This window comes from Oxyura jamaicensis, chromosome 2, assembly GCF_011077185.1.
Source record: "Oxyura jamaicensis isolate SHBP4307 breed ruddy duck chromosome 2, BPBGC_Ojam_1.0, whole genome shotgun sequence".
NCBI classification, from domain to species: Eukaryota; Metazoa; Chordata; class Aves; order Anseriformes; family Anatidae; genus Oxyura; species Oxyura jamaicensis.
The window spans coordinates 89909714-89924730 of record NC_048894.1 but is presented as its reverse complement, the minus strand read 5'-3'; the positions used below and the strand labels follow the sequence as shown (position 1 = coordinate 89924730).

Genomic DNA, 15017 nt, shown 5'->3' with positions numbered 1-15017 from the left:
ACACGTTATTGCTATAGATAGTAAGCAGTCAGAGCCAACTACCATTTAAAGACCAGTAACAACTGTGTTTCTTGGATTTATATTAGAGTAAATGGTTCCTTATCTGTTTTGTGAAATTATTGAGAACTTACCATATACTGCAGTGCTAGCTGTTTATGTTCATGTTGAGAACTTTTCAAATATTTTGAGATTTTTTTATATCCATGTGAAAGCCAAGCTTTTATATTACATCAAGGTTCAACACATTCACCAGACATAAATGCAAAGCGCAGACCTTAACATTCAAAATACAGGTGCTTTCTTTGTTTAAGTTGATTGACAGTTTTAGACATAACACTTAGCTAGTGGAAGCTGTGAGTTTAAATATCTTTGGCTGCCTCTAGTATGAAAAGTCATAGAGCTTGCATTACCAAATAAAATGCAAAGGTGTCTCAAGCCACAGACAGAGCAGTTTTGATAAGGTTTTTGGGACAGTCCTGTCTGACAAAGCTGACAGTTCAGCTCATTGTGAGATTGCTATCGTTTGTGTTTGGTGCTATTTGGTGATTGCATCTTAAAATGCTTCTTAAAATTTGTAAGCTTGAGTACCAGGGCACTGGAAAACAGGATAATGGGTTGTGGGGTTCTGGAGGTGCACAAAAGCAGTCCTTTGGCTGAAAGCAGAGATTGCTTCTGCTTCCTCATGGTTTGTTCTGGTGACAGAGGGGAACTGCTTGCTCGATGAGGTTTGATGCCCTCAGGATCTGAGCAGATGCACAGCCTTCTAGACCCGTGCCCTTTGCACACCTGGAGCGCTGCACTTAGCCAGCTGCAGCATGATGTAAAGCAGAGATGGCTGATTCACAGAGCTGGTAAATATGTGAAATAGTGAGATATGTGCCATATGAAAGTAAGCATCTCTCTGAACCTTCATGTTGGCATTTAGATTTGAAAACAGTAAATTAAGCCAAACTGAGACCTGTCCACACCTTTTGCAATAAAAACTCGAAGCATGTGTGCACAAGGCAGGACTCTGAGTAGATGCGCTGAGTGAAACACCACCTAGACAGGTCTATCTGCAAGTGGAAAAAGAACATGGGTCTTCTAAAGGCTGAACTGCACATGTACAGCCTTACATAAGGTACTTTCTTTAGCAAGAAAGGGATGAGATTTAGAAAATTCAGTGATCTGTCTCTCCCCCTATATCCTCTTTCAGTGCCTTTTTGATTTTTTCCAGATAGTTCTGGCCTTTGTAGGAAACTATGGTTTCTATTCTCTAACCATTGTTTAACGTGGGTGACCAATCACACAGCATATTTGAATCCTGAACAAAAACACTTTGTGGTATTGGTAGTATTCAGCAAACCATAGGCAAAAATTGTTTTCATTGAACCTCTTCACTACGTGGTTATAAGAAAAGACTGCAAAAAATGTTACCCGTTTGTGGTCAGAAGAAGCATCAAGTAAAATAAATTATTCTTAATACTTTAGTTACCATAGCTGGCAGTGAACTTGCTTTAACTCCAGAACAGAGCTGCAAATGAAACCTTTAGCAGAGATACAAAGCCATTGTGCAATACTGGGCTTTCAGTTCCTCACACCGTGGTCTCACTGACAATCACAGGCTCTCTGTCTACCAAGAAATGTATCCTATTGAGGCAGCAGGAAACTTAAGCAGCTCCTAAATGCAGAAGCCAACATAGCAGCTGGGATGAGAGCACCAAGACACAACTGCAGTTCCAGCAGGATTTGGCTCCTAGATCCTGCGGGGAGCCTTTCCACTGCCAGACCAGTGATGAAAAGGAGAGGGGGGGGGAGAGGGTGAAAGGAGCTCCAAGCCATGACTCACTGCTCATTGGGGCCAGGGAGGCTTCAAGTCCACATACAGAAGCAGGAGGGAAGCAGCTGCTGAAACAAGTTGTTGAGGACTCACCTCTCCTATTCCCTATCATTAATGGGAGCATCTCCCTCCTGCACCCAAATCAAATGGCACTGTTGTTGTAGAGTTTGTGTTAGGATTGATTTCCAGCGTGCTGGTCAAACCAGCCTGTGGGTTGTTTGTCCCAGGCCTGCTGGAATTAGGTCTTCATCTAATTTTTTTCAGAATAAAATGATTAATTGCATTGAAGTGTGTTCAGGCCAGCAAGAAAAGGAAGGAGTCCTTACTGTTGCGAGCTTGAATCCTTGTTTTTCCTTTTCGCTTAAATATGTTTAATAAAATGACTCTTTCTTCCAGTGGAGCAAAATAACACAAGGTAAAAGATGGCAGTGAACACACTAAAAAGGGGGTTACACCAAAAACTGAAAAAAAGATACAAACAAAAAAAAAAGAAACAGCTGAGGGAGAGTTTAAAATCACAACTGCATGCACTGTGAGATGGCCCTTGCTTTAATGAGTAAATCTTTCAGCTGGCTGCTCTGGAGGAGCTTCCCGTGGCAGAGGAGAGATCCCTGCCTCCTGCAACAGGGTCAGCTGGGAGCGGGACCTTGGCCCAGCCTGTGGTGGAAATAAAGTGTCAGCCGCAGCGTGGCTTCCAAGCTGGGGTCGTACTTTCCCCCGAATGCACCACAGAAGTGAGACTTCACCTCTTCCTGTTGATGGTGGCACCCCAATGAGGACCTTCATTAGCTATAATTGCAGCGAGGGGCCTGCTTGTCACCGGGCTCACGGTCCACAGGGGAATCGCCCCCATGCCTCCATGGATGGGGCCACCTGTGTCTGTGTAAGGGTGTCTGTGTCCAAGCCAAACAGGCGGCTTCCTGGAGTCCCTGCTGGCAGAGGAATGTCACCGGGAGGAATGTCACTGTGTCACCGGGCCTCACGGCCTGGAGCGGCGAGCGCACGCTGCGGCCGGCGCAGCTGCGGGCATGGCTCCTGTGAGCTCATGCAGCAGATGGCTCCTTCCTGCGTTTGACAGCAGGGGAACGGCAGGGAGGGGATTTTTTTTTTAATTTTCCCCAGGAAATCAGCCTGTCCGGCAGATACTGAGCCAAGCATCTGCGTGTCCTGGGAAGCTGGTGCAGATGTGTTACGGTGCTGACATGGCCCTGAGCTCCCCAGCTGCGGAGCTGGGGGTGGCCTTGGCACAGGGTCCTGCCTCAGCCCAGAGGGGGTGACAGTCGTGCTTCTTCTCTCTTTCTGTATTTCTCCCTTTAGCGGTGCAGACATTTCCTTTGTCACGGAGTTGGTGTCCCCATGGTTTTAGGTGACCTCGGTCACTCAGCGTCATGCTCGGTGGCTGGGAGCAGGCCTGGGCTGTGGAGCAGCTGCACAAGGCAGCTCTCCTTGCTCCCATTCAGCATGCAGGTAGGGTAGGATAACGATGAGGCTTGTTGAAGAAGTCAGTAAGTTTTTTCACCTAAGCTCACCACCACGATGTGTGCTAAAATACTGGTGTTAATGAGCTAGGCTGGCTCTGGGTCGGAGGGAGATGATTTTGCAGTGCTTCTGCCTACCCCCTGTCCACCAAGCGTGGCTCGTAGCAAGATAACTTGTTTCTAAGGTGCACAGAGATGCCACTGCCTTCCTCTTTCCTTTAAAGCTCAGTAGCCGGCTGATTTCTTTTTAGCTTGAGTGTTCAGAAAAACATTCTCAAAATGTAGTGTCTCCAGAGGCTTGTGGTAAGAAAACAATGTTAATTTGCCCAGTCTAGAAGCAGAAAGATGAAAAAAAAGGATGAAATACACTGCGTTCTTTGTTCTAAATACCTGGAATGAGTACCCTTGTTGGAAATGAGTGCCATAAATGGCTTTAATGTTTTTTTCCTCTTATTTATGGAGCAGTGCAGTATTGCTGCCGTAGCTCTCACCAGCTCACCTTACAGCACAATCCACTTATTTTCGCATTTTAATGAGCAGTGACTCTAATTACTGTTGATATCCCATTGGGTGTGCACCCATGTGTTATTGCATTTTCCAAAGGGGATTGTGTCATATCAGCTTCTAGAGGAGTTCAGGATAGCAGCCTGTGTCATGGAAAAATCGGGCTTGATTAGTAGAGGATGTGAGAAGCTAAAGTAAACATTAGGAAGGTGTAAAGCAGTTAAGGCTGTGCAGATTAGTAGGTATGAAGGGGTGTGTAAATCTGAGCATTTGACATGATTCATTTTTATTTATTTATTTTTTTTATCAAAAGGGAAGTCATTGTTACTGCATACCTAGCTGGAGATCCCTGCTCACAGGGGTGGTTACTTCAGTGTCCCACTCAACTCAAAATCCCAAATGTTTTGAAAATTAGGGTCTGCTTTTGCATCTTTACTGTTGTGGAAATATTAAAGTAACAGCAGCGGGAGAGAAAAGTGGAACTTATTAAAAAGCATATCTGTCAGCAAAACCACTGCTACGTACATACACGGCCAGGAGGTGCCAAAGCTGCTGGACATCAGCTCTGCGCTTCGCTGGAGTTTCTTCCTCCTGGGCTTGTGCTTGGCTGCTGCTCGATGGCTTGGCACTGCGTGTTCTTGCCTCCGTGCTGCTCACACTGCTCGTTTTGTGGCTGCTACTGGCCTGACACAAGCAGCTGCCATAAAAATATTGCAGACAAAGAAGCAGGTGAAAAGCTGCAGTTATTTGAATTAGTCATTGAGACGCATCTAGTAACTCGGTTATGCAGAAAGCATGAATTATCATGTTCTTACCCTGTCATTTGAAGACAAATGTTTTACAGCACAAACCCCATCGTTATGTGTACATATAAGAAAAAGGGTTTTTACAACAATCATAAGACTTCTAGACTTGTGAAGAGGTGGGTCCAACTTGTGGTTAAATCCTGCAGACGATAGTCTTGCTGATCTCAGGATTTTCCAAAGATTAAAATGCAGATGTCTGGATTTCTCAAAACCCCACGGAACTTCAAAAGCACCAGACCCATTTCACTCTTCTCCAGATACCCGAGATGGCTATAAGCCACTTTAGTATCCTGGCAAGATTTTCTTTAATAGACAATCCTTTGAATAGCTCTTAGTGGCTCATTAGCAACGTTAGTTTTTATATTTTAGCAAATGAAATCAGAGTTTATTGCTTAGCTTTTGCTTAATTACCATAAACTACTTACAAGGTGCACCCCCATGTGTGTGCACATACAAAACTTTTTCTAGTTGTGCTATTTCTATAACAGAGTGCCATTCAAAACTTGTGTGTGTTCTGTATGGATAAATGTAAAGTCTGAGCCAAGAAAAATAAAGGGATCTCTGGGTAAACCCCAGCACTCTAGTGGCAATAACCACCGTGCCATCCCCAGCACCTCCTGTGGGTCTTGTCCTGCAGGAGCCCAAGGTCAATACCTGCCTCCCCTGTGGCTCGTTGAGGTGAGAATTTGTTAATTGAATTAAAAGGAAGTCATTCAATTGATGGCCAAAGAAAAGCCTGTAGTACTGCTGCACCCCGAGCTTCTGGCAGAATCTTAGCAATGCATATGTTTACATTAAGGGTTTGTACATAGATAGGGTTACATGGGGCCAAATGTCCTTAATCTAGACAAGTTGGCAGAAAGGAGAGTAGTCAGAACAGAGGAATGCCAGACAGTAAAATCTGGAGGGTCTGCCTGTGTGTGTGTGTCCTTTCTTCTCTTAAGTTTCTTCGATGGTGACTGCGTAGCCTTGGGTAGCCGCACAGTTTAAGAAATGAAGTATGCCTGCTGATGGAAAACACTTTGTATATTAGGATGGCTGCACTGATCTGTGGCAAGCCGTTTTTGATTTCCTGGTGAACTCATTCCCTTTTAGGCTTTGCTTCGATGGTCCTTTGGACAGCAAGATTGCTATAGGGGATGATCCTGCGTTTGGCCTGCCCTGGGGTTTCAACTATCATTTGCAGAAGGCTGTCTTTTGGGCAACATGTGCCCTTAGCTTTCCTGTTGTGGTTTCAGCTTTCCCTCTTGCTTTTCCACTTGGATTTTTCTTCTTCTAGTGCTTCTTTTCCAGTTTTAGTAAGTAGCTTCTGCAGATCTCCAGGTGAATGCTTCCTCTGAATAACTTGATCATTATTTGTCCTTGTTTTTAAGATTAATATCACAGGGCTGTGATGGTTTGAGGGGGTTTTGTTATTGTTTTTTTTTGTTTGTTTGGTTGTTTTTTTTTGGTTGGTTGGCTGGTTTTGTTTGTTTGTTTGCTTGTATTGGTGCTGGAAGGGGGGGGTGGGAGGTGGAGGGAATTGCATCGTCTACCAGGGAAGGTGGTGTTACCGATTGTGCTGTGGAGCTCATTTCTTAGTGGTTCAGATTCTTGATCAAGCTTGTGTTTGTTTTTAGGACAAAGTAAACAAAAAATGCCCCTTTGAACCAAAAAATGAGCTGTAACCTCAAGTATTCATTTGGGGGGGGATCAGAAAATTGCATGTGTTATCCATATGCATCCTACAGCCCCAACTCCATCCCCCAGGGGCCACCCCCCTCCTTCCAAAACCTGGCCACCCACTCCCATTACAGAGGTGCAAAGGAGGAGCACCTGTTAGTGCTGGATTTGGGCTGTGCTTTTTGAGAACTGCTTAGAAATGTACGCTGGAGGACAGGATTTCTAACCTTGCCCGGTGTCTTGGCTTGAGCTTGTTTGGAAAAGCTGGAAGTAGAAGGTAGTGGGGGGTGGCAGGGGCATGGCCTTGAAGGCAGAGGAGATCTGGGAGAATTACGAGGCCCGTCTGCCCTTGATTTTTTTTTTTTTTTCCCCCCTATAAAGCTTCTCCTCTAATGTTTTCTCCTCTAATGCTTTCACCACTTCTGATCCAGTACCGGTAGCAATACCGGGATTATTTTGTTGATACGAAGTGCGTGCCACATGAGCTGGTCAGCGTGTTGGGTCAAAATCCCAATCCAAGCCTGCAGCCCTCCGTGTCCTCCCGCAGCTGCTGACTGACTGACTGCTGGACGGCACACGAACATCTGAACCCTGCTGGGAGCGTGCCCGGCGATGTGTCAGCCTCGACAGAGCGAAGCAGCTCGGTGCCAGCCTCTTGCCCACATTCCCTTCTCCAGCGGCAGATGCAGCACCCATCCCCATGCGTGTTTGCAGAGTCTCCTTCCAGACTGCGCTGCAAAAGGGCTATTGTAGGCTACTGCCTTCGCTTGGAATACAGCCAGGACAGGGATGCTGCTGTAGTTGCTGCCCTCCTTACCCAACAGCCCAGGGGTAAGGATGCTTCTCCATAGCTCTCTGATACAGGCTCAGTCTCCTCTTCCACCTCACGGACTCAAAGCACCTCCCCCGTTCTCTGGAGAGCACCCGAACCACCAGCACTGTGTAACTGTTCTGCAGTGGGTGCAGTCTCCCCTCCCGTTACTGTAATTCATAGTTAGACGGGTTAACTGAGAAACCATTAAGCACAATGAACAGAGCATGTGTGTGAAAGGTGGAAGAGCAGGGTTCTGCTGCTTTTTTCCTAGAAATCTTCTGTGTGGCTTATTTTTTATAAAAGATATAAACGCTCCTTGGTGGTGGTGGTGGGGTGATTACTACCCAAAGGCTCCGGAGAGGTCTGCATGTCCCTGTGATGTTGTACCCAGGAAATGTGCAGGAAGGATGGGTTTTGCACTCTCTGTCCTTCAGAAGGACAAATCAAGGCCCATGGAGAGTTTGGCTCCTGATTCACCATTACATAAATCAGGAGGATGTGGAGACGGGTGCTGAAATAAACTGTCTACAGATGGGGTTTCCCTGAGACCAGTGTGGTTTGACGTGCTGTTTCCCAAGGGTTATGAAAGCATGAGGTGAAGCCAGGGCACTACTTGGAACACTTCATACGTCACCAAAAGGGTGCTAGTGACTCTGAGTTTACAAAAGCTCACAGGAAGGGTTCACATAACACTGGAAATGAGTTGCTTGTATTACTTCTTAGCTCATATTTCGCGCAGCCTGGTACGAGATGAAGGGTGACAAACAAAAAATCTTGGTTCTTAGATGCCAAAAATATCCGGCTGGTTGTGCTTGGCCATTGGCTTCAGTAACAAAAGCCCGTTTGACACGAGGGGAACAAGGCTTGTGCCTATTTGCTGCAGTCCCTTGGGCACATGAGAACGATGGCAGGCATTGACTCTGCATCACCAGCTATGACACATCTGGCAGTTACGGTCCTGCTATGTCCTCTGCTCCAAATATAAACCCACCACAGCACCATATGTGTGTTTCAGGGGGTTAAGAATCACCCACAGAGTATTCTGGAAATGATTTCTCTTTGTTACAGCACTTTCACTTCGGCACTTGGCGAGGGAGGCAGCTGTAGTCGCAGGACGGGAGGTGCTTGCTGTGCAGCTGCCCTTGGCCGTCTCCGTAAGCAGCCGTGGCCCAAAGGTTTCACACAATTTTATGCTGAGAACTTGCTTGTGTGTGATCTGTGTTGGCACAGAAGTTTCTACACGAAGGTTACTTACCTGGTTTTATGCCAGCTGTGCTTTGGTTCTGAGGCTTGCAGAGGAAAGTGATGCTGTTCACACGTGCTGTGCGTGGTTAGTGGATTGCAAACAATTTCTCCATCTGAGAGAAGAGTAACTGTTGCATGTGAGATCTGGGACACTGACGAGGACTCCAGATAGCCACGAACCAGGTGCTGTTGTCTGTGGCGCTGTGCTGGGTGTACCAGCGTCAAGTGATAGCTGCAGCAGCCAGCGTGCAAGCAACAGATTGGAGATAGTGCCCAGAGAACACGCGAACAGCAAGTGCACCCAGCCTCAGAATGAACTTACCCAGCCTGCCTGTAAGATTTTATGTAGCAATTATTGATTTTAGGCTACTGTGTCGGAGAAAATGATGTTGCATACTCAACGCGTGTGATCTCAAAGGTCTTAAACCATATGCAACCACACAAACAATACTTAGCAGCAGTTTAAGCAGTTTGTTAGTTGTTATTATTAGGTCTCCCAAGAGATTACTGCTATTGTTGACTGTAGGGTGTGATTTACAATAGTGTAATCATCTGAAAAGACGGGGTTCTGCAACGCTTCTCAGATAATAGAAATCCAAGTCAAGCAATACATACAAATACCAAATGGACTTGAAATGTTTTATTACATGAAGATATATTACTTTGTCACAGCCCACCCACCCCGCAGAGAAAAGTGGTTTGTAATCAGGACACGCATACCAAAATGAGGAAAATAAGGGATTTCTGTGAATTCTAATAATGGTGGTATCATCATCCTAGAGCGATTGAAGTGCTCAGTAGTAATGCAGAACTTGGCTGTTCTTGTTTAAAAGAGCACAAAGTAGGTTTCTGTTTTTGTTGTTTTGTTTTTCCCCGAACCTAGTGTCAGGTCTGTAGAAGTCTTCTTCCCTGAAGTGTTTCAGAAAATCTATGTGCTATTTTGTCTGGGTATGTAAACCACATACATTGGAGATTGTAAGAGCCCTTAAAACCTGATGGTAAGTCTTCTAGTAATAAATTATAGTTGGATTAATTTATTAGCTTACCTAACTCCTTCAGGAAAAAATTACAACCGTGCAGGGAGTTTGAGCTTTTTTCTTAATGCATTTACAATAGTTTTTTAACCTTATACTGGTTCATTTTTACTTTGATGTTTTTCGCTAGTACAAAGTCCTGCTTACCCTCATTCTCCTTGTACATTGCGGGTTTTGACATTTACAGGTCCCTGTCGAAGGAGATGAAGGCACGTCTCCCTGCACGTGCCTGCTGCCCCTGCCCCCTGGAGAAGGCCATACAAAGGACTCCACAGAGATCCAGGTGTGAGGGGAGAAAGCAGGGAAATACAGGACAGTGAAATGCAGGAGCTCCAACGTGAGCTGATGCAGGGCTATTCTGAATTAAACTTAGCTGCTCTCCAACACCTGAGGCCAAGCCCATCCCTCACCCAGGCACAGCAGGGCAAAGGCAGTGACAAGAAGCTCCCTCATAGCTGCCGGACCGACCAGCAGGGAGCGAGCCCCAGAGATCCTGCTCTCCCATCTGCCAGAGGATGGGAAGGGTGGAAGCAGCGACCACAGCTGCTGGCAGGGCTTCGTTCCTCTCAGCTGCCCCCGACGGGCCCCTTCCCTTGGGCAGCGCTGGCCCTGGAGCACAGAGCTCTGGCCGTAGCAAAGCAGGCAGCAGAGCTGCGATGGTTTTGCTGCCCTGGGCATTCTGCTGCAGAGGCAGTTGCCTGCTTTGTTCCAGCTTAGAGAGCAGGCACATCCACCCAAAGCACGAGATAAATGCAAGCTACTGCAGTTGGTTTTTTGTTTTACAAAGCACCACTGTAAACTGCAGGCGAGCCCCATCTCTGCAGCCTCCGCTCTGTGTGCGGGGCATGTAGCTGCGCAGAAAAACAGGAGCTTGGCCCCAAGTGAACATCCTTCCTCTTTCCGAGGAACAGGACAGATGAGGCAAGGAAAGGCTTTCCACCCTCCAAAAAGAGTAAGGGTAGAGCTTTGCCAGTTGGACTGCATCCTGCTAGCTGCTAGCTCACTTCCCATTAGTGTGGGCCAGCCGTCTGTGGGAGCGCAGCATGCAGCTCCACGCTGTGACGCCAACACCAGTGGGGTACAGGGCGAAGCCATCCGTGTCTGCAGCGTGCAACACCCAGGTGATACTCCACAGGTAGTGACATTTGTGCATCGACCGACTGGTTCTTGCTGGGACTGCTGGCTTCCTGCTTTACCTGTGTGACAGTGCTTTTAGCCTCAATATATTCCCCCCAGGTCTGAAATGGTATTTGTCACTGCTTCTCTTTTCAAATGCCTTTCTTTTGTCCTCTTTGCAATTTAAACCCAACTCCTTATACTTATCTAGATAAGGTCCTGTAAGTACTTTTAAATATGAATGTACTTCTCAATTTTCAGCTCTCCTAAAGCTGGCAATAACACCTACTTTAAAAACACTCTGTGGCACAGATATCCACGTTTTCTGCTATACACAGCAAGGCTGGTGTTGTCAGTTCTCTGACAGAAGCCATCGATGAGACCAGCAGGCCCAAAAGCTATTCCCCAAAAGAACCTAGTAGGACTGATAACATTGTACATGCTGGCCTCTAGATCTTTTCTGTCCTCAGTTTCCTGCTAAAACAAATATTTTAATTGTTCCGCATTGTAAACTGCTGTTGATCGGGGTAATGCTGCACGACTCTCACAGCTGCCTTCTGTCACTTTTGGCATGACTTCTGCATAGCCTAGTAACTGGGGTACCACAAACTAAGAAAAAGAAAAGGGGCTGTAACAAACAAAGGAAAAATCAAGGAAGGAAAAGGGAATCCAGTAACCAATGCGTGGCTAGAAAGCAATGAGAGAGGAGTCATTAACGTTTGTGCTAAACCTAAGCCATATTTCCTTTTCTGATGCTGACTTATTCACTACGACACTTAGGTTTTGAAAATGGAATGCATAAACACTGCTCAGGAGAAATTAGCTGAGAAAAGTAACACCTCCACATGCACTGCGGGAATGCCTGGAGCACTTCTGATAGCGAGGGAGCCTGTGCTCCTAAGCACTCATTCCCAAAGAATGCTAAAAATATTTGTGGGAGAGAACAAGTAAGTTAAATCTGATTTTCTAAGCTGGTGTCTGCTTATTTAAAGCAAAAGTGATCTTAGAGCAGTTCTACATGTTTTCTTTTCCTATCAACGTTAAGCTTATCTTATAAACACATCTTCAGTACGTACAGTAAGCTAGAACAGCCATTCTCAAACTCGGATACAAAGAGAATGTGGCTTGGATGCTTACTGGCATGAAGAGAGATATCCTGTCCTATTATTTTTTGTTCTGTGATACAGTTATAGCATTATCTGATATCCAGGGCTTTGAAGGATCTATTGTAAGCATGTCAAAGACTTTTAAAATTACTTTGTTTTTGTAAATATTAGATCACAAAAACTGAGGAATGAGTCCTACATGCATTCACTGAACAATGTACCCCATTGTTAAGTGATTTTTCCTGTTTTGGAGCTGAAATTAAACTAGCATTAATAATACTCTGTGTATTCATTCCTTCAATGAGAAAGTATCTGTTCCAATAATTATCATTCCTATTGAAATGTGCATTCAAGATGCAGCTTAGGCGTTAGCTAGCCACCACTGTGTGCTCTTTGTGCACTCAGAGAGAAGAGGTGATCTTGTGCAATCTCCATGTCCCCAGCGGACCCTGGGTGAGGAGAGGATGTCTGTGTTTGCTGGTGATCAGTGTCTCGCCCCCCCAGCAATCCAGATGGTCTCATGCTGACGAGCTATGGGATCGGTCTGCCACAAAGCACTTGGCAGCTCTGCACACAGCAGAAGAGCGTCCCCACAGCAAGTGGTAACTCACCCGGGGGCCTTCCTGGCCTGTGCCCACTGGCTCACAAAGCTGAGTGAGGCTCATGCTGCAGCTACAGGATAGTACGCGAGTGAAGAGGCACAAGCTGCAGGTTGGAGGCTAGGGATGGCTGACACTGAACTTGGAGTCCACATTAAGAATGAAAACCTGACAGAAGCTAGGCTGAGGCAAAGGTGGAGAAGGTGGAGGAAAACAGATCAGCAGCTTGTCCTAAGGAAGAGGACAAAAGGAAAGAATGGATAGAAAAATCTCTGCCCACTTCCCCCTAAGCTTAGTTTCAGAAAATCATGATCATTTCTGCTGTCAGGAAGTAGTTGTAAACCCCTCAGCAAGAGCCTTCATTGTCCTTCCTCTAAAGGGTGACAACCCTCAGTTACTATTGCATGCTCTTCTGGTACATCATGCTGTAAAGGTCAGTGTCATCACCTAGGGGGTCTTGCTTTGATGAAGACCATCTGGGTGTCAGGATGTCGCCAGACAGTAGAATTCGTGCTTTTATAGCATCTTTTTATTAAAAAAAATAATCTGGGCAATAAGTGCTTTTTTGTACTGATTAGTAATAATAATTACGTACTAACTAGCAGAGGCAGAAGAACAGTTGGGTTGGGGAGTGAAGTACTCAAAAGTACCAAGTGCCACAATTAGGAGTTGCATGGTGATTTGGTTTGGTTCCGTTATACATGTTTCTTAAGATATTTTACACCAAGTTTGAGTCCAACTTTATTTATGCTGACATTACTCCAGTGTAAATATTTGTGTAAAGCTGTTCACTTCCACAGTGCTCAGTACCACTAGCAGTCATTGCGATAGCAGCACTTGGTATTTTAACTTCCATTTTTACAGGTGGAACAATCTTCTTCACAGACAAATGGCAAGCATATCTGCAAGGCAGGTTTGGAAGCTGGGGTATCTTAGTACCTTCCCCTTTATTCATATGGCCATTTCTTCTTCTGAGCCAGAGCAGTACATAAAATATATAGGGTAGGGATGAAATCCTTGCTCTAACTAAATGGATGTAACTTGGACATTATGGTGCCGATCCATATCCTTAAGGTCTAAGTCATTCTGTTCACCAAACCAAATTGCTTACAAATTGGCAAACTAACAAATACAAGTATTTATCCAAATTAAAACCTTATGTTCATTCAAGTCCATGTATCACCAACTACTTCCAGATGTAAATATCCATGGAGAGTTTTAAAGAACCTCAATCCTGCAGGCAGTTTCCGTCGTGATTCTCAAAACTAAAACCGTTCAGGAGCAATACACAGTATTGGCTCTGCTCAGGAAACAATGCTTGTTGCCTTCCTTAGAGCCAGGTATCCTGTAACCACATCTGAAGGGAGCATCCGAATATAGGCAAATTCTTCAATAGTACTAAATCTCAGCTTGCTCTGGGGATCTGTGTAATTTGCCTGAAAAAGAAACAATGGCAAAGATACTACTCAAAGAAAATCTCAAAATGGAATATTAAAAGAGCATCAAATTGTAAGACCAAAAACTACTGAGCTTCTTTTTGCAGGACCAGCACTGCTGTTCTGCCACGTGACCAAAAGTTTGTAATGTTTTTTTTCTCCTCATGTCGAAACTTATGAGCACTTAACAGACCCCTATAAAATCACATTAGAAATGCATTAAACATAACAGAGGGCTAGAACAGTCTCATACAAAACACAGTGCAAAAGGAATTCCACAACTCTCTGAACTCACCCTAGCAACTCTGTGCCTTGTGCAGGCTCTCACGAGGCAGCTCTCCAAACAGTCAGGCTGCTGCCAATAAATTACCCAACAAAGAGGCTGAATTATGGGTGCTCGGATAGCTTTGGACTGATTCTCTCTTCCTGCATACAACTTAGCTTTTCATTTACTTTAAAGTGGTTGTTGAAGCAAGGGAGTCTCAGCTTATGGCTCTGTGACTGAACTGATAAGAAATTTGAGCGGAACATTTTGCTTTGCTGCCCACGCCTGCTTTCAGGATAGCGGCCTGGCCAGCGTGCCCTGGGCAAGGCTCGTATCCTCTGCTACGTTTGGGTCTCGGGTGCCTGGGAGCGCTGCCAACCTCTTTCCATCCTCTCCCCTTCCCTGTTGCTACAGAAACCTTGAGCTCGCAGTAGCCCAGGGGCAGCAGAGGAGGCTGGGCTGAAGACAGCCTGCTTCAGGATAGCCTCCTCTCCAGGAGGCTTCAGCCTCCAGGGCAGTCACAGCACGCCAGCGTTATTCCATAGTGCCTGCCAAGGCTCTGAGAGCATCCTGTGTAACAGGAGGTGGTGGCAGGCTGCAAGGCACGGGCAGGTGCAGTCTCCTGAGACACCGCTACCCAAGCAGAAAAGGCCAGGAAGGCCTGGAGCACTCCTCCCATCCACAGAGTTAAAGCGTAGAGCCCTCTTCCAGTTTTACCTTGGAAAGTATGTTCAGCCATGGTAACAATCCACTTAATGATCTGGCCTGATAAGACTTAGAAGAAAATTAAGTGTTGTTTATAGCTTGATTATTTACCAAGAAACGCTACAAGGTTAATTAAATGTAGTCAGCAAACAGTCAGGCCATCAATTCATTTTCAAATAAATGGCAAAGTTAGGACATTAGGAGTGAATTTATCCCTGGTGGTAACTTTATGTCTACAGCAGGTATACATTTATTTTTATTTCACACTTTAAATTTGGCCTTATGTACCTAAGGAAAAGCTGACCAAGTAGAAAGCTTCTTAAATGTGTGGGATTCTGTAATAAACTAGACAAACAATATCTGCAATGCGTGTTGCACATCAATCTAGGTGAAAAAATTATGGCAGTTCTCAAAGTTCGTATTGGGCT

The 15017-nt window shown here is 45.4% G+C and overlaps 1 protein-coding gene across 1 annotated transcript in view; it reads right to left on the bottom strand.

Moving 5' to 3' along the window:
- Positions 1-12694: 12694 nt before the first annotated feature.
- The window catches only part of INO80C (INO80 complex subunit C), a 30563-nt gene continuing 28240 nt past the window's right edge, over positions 12695-15017 (bottom strand). Inside the window, exon 5 of the mRNA XM_035317244.1 lies at positions 12695-13619. Coding sequence (XP_035173135.1) covers positions 13488-13619 — 132 coding nt within the window. The 3' untranslated portion in view covers positions 12695-13487. The remainder of the gene's footprint in view (positions 13620-15017) is intronic.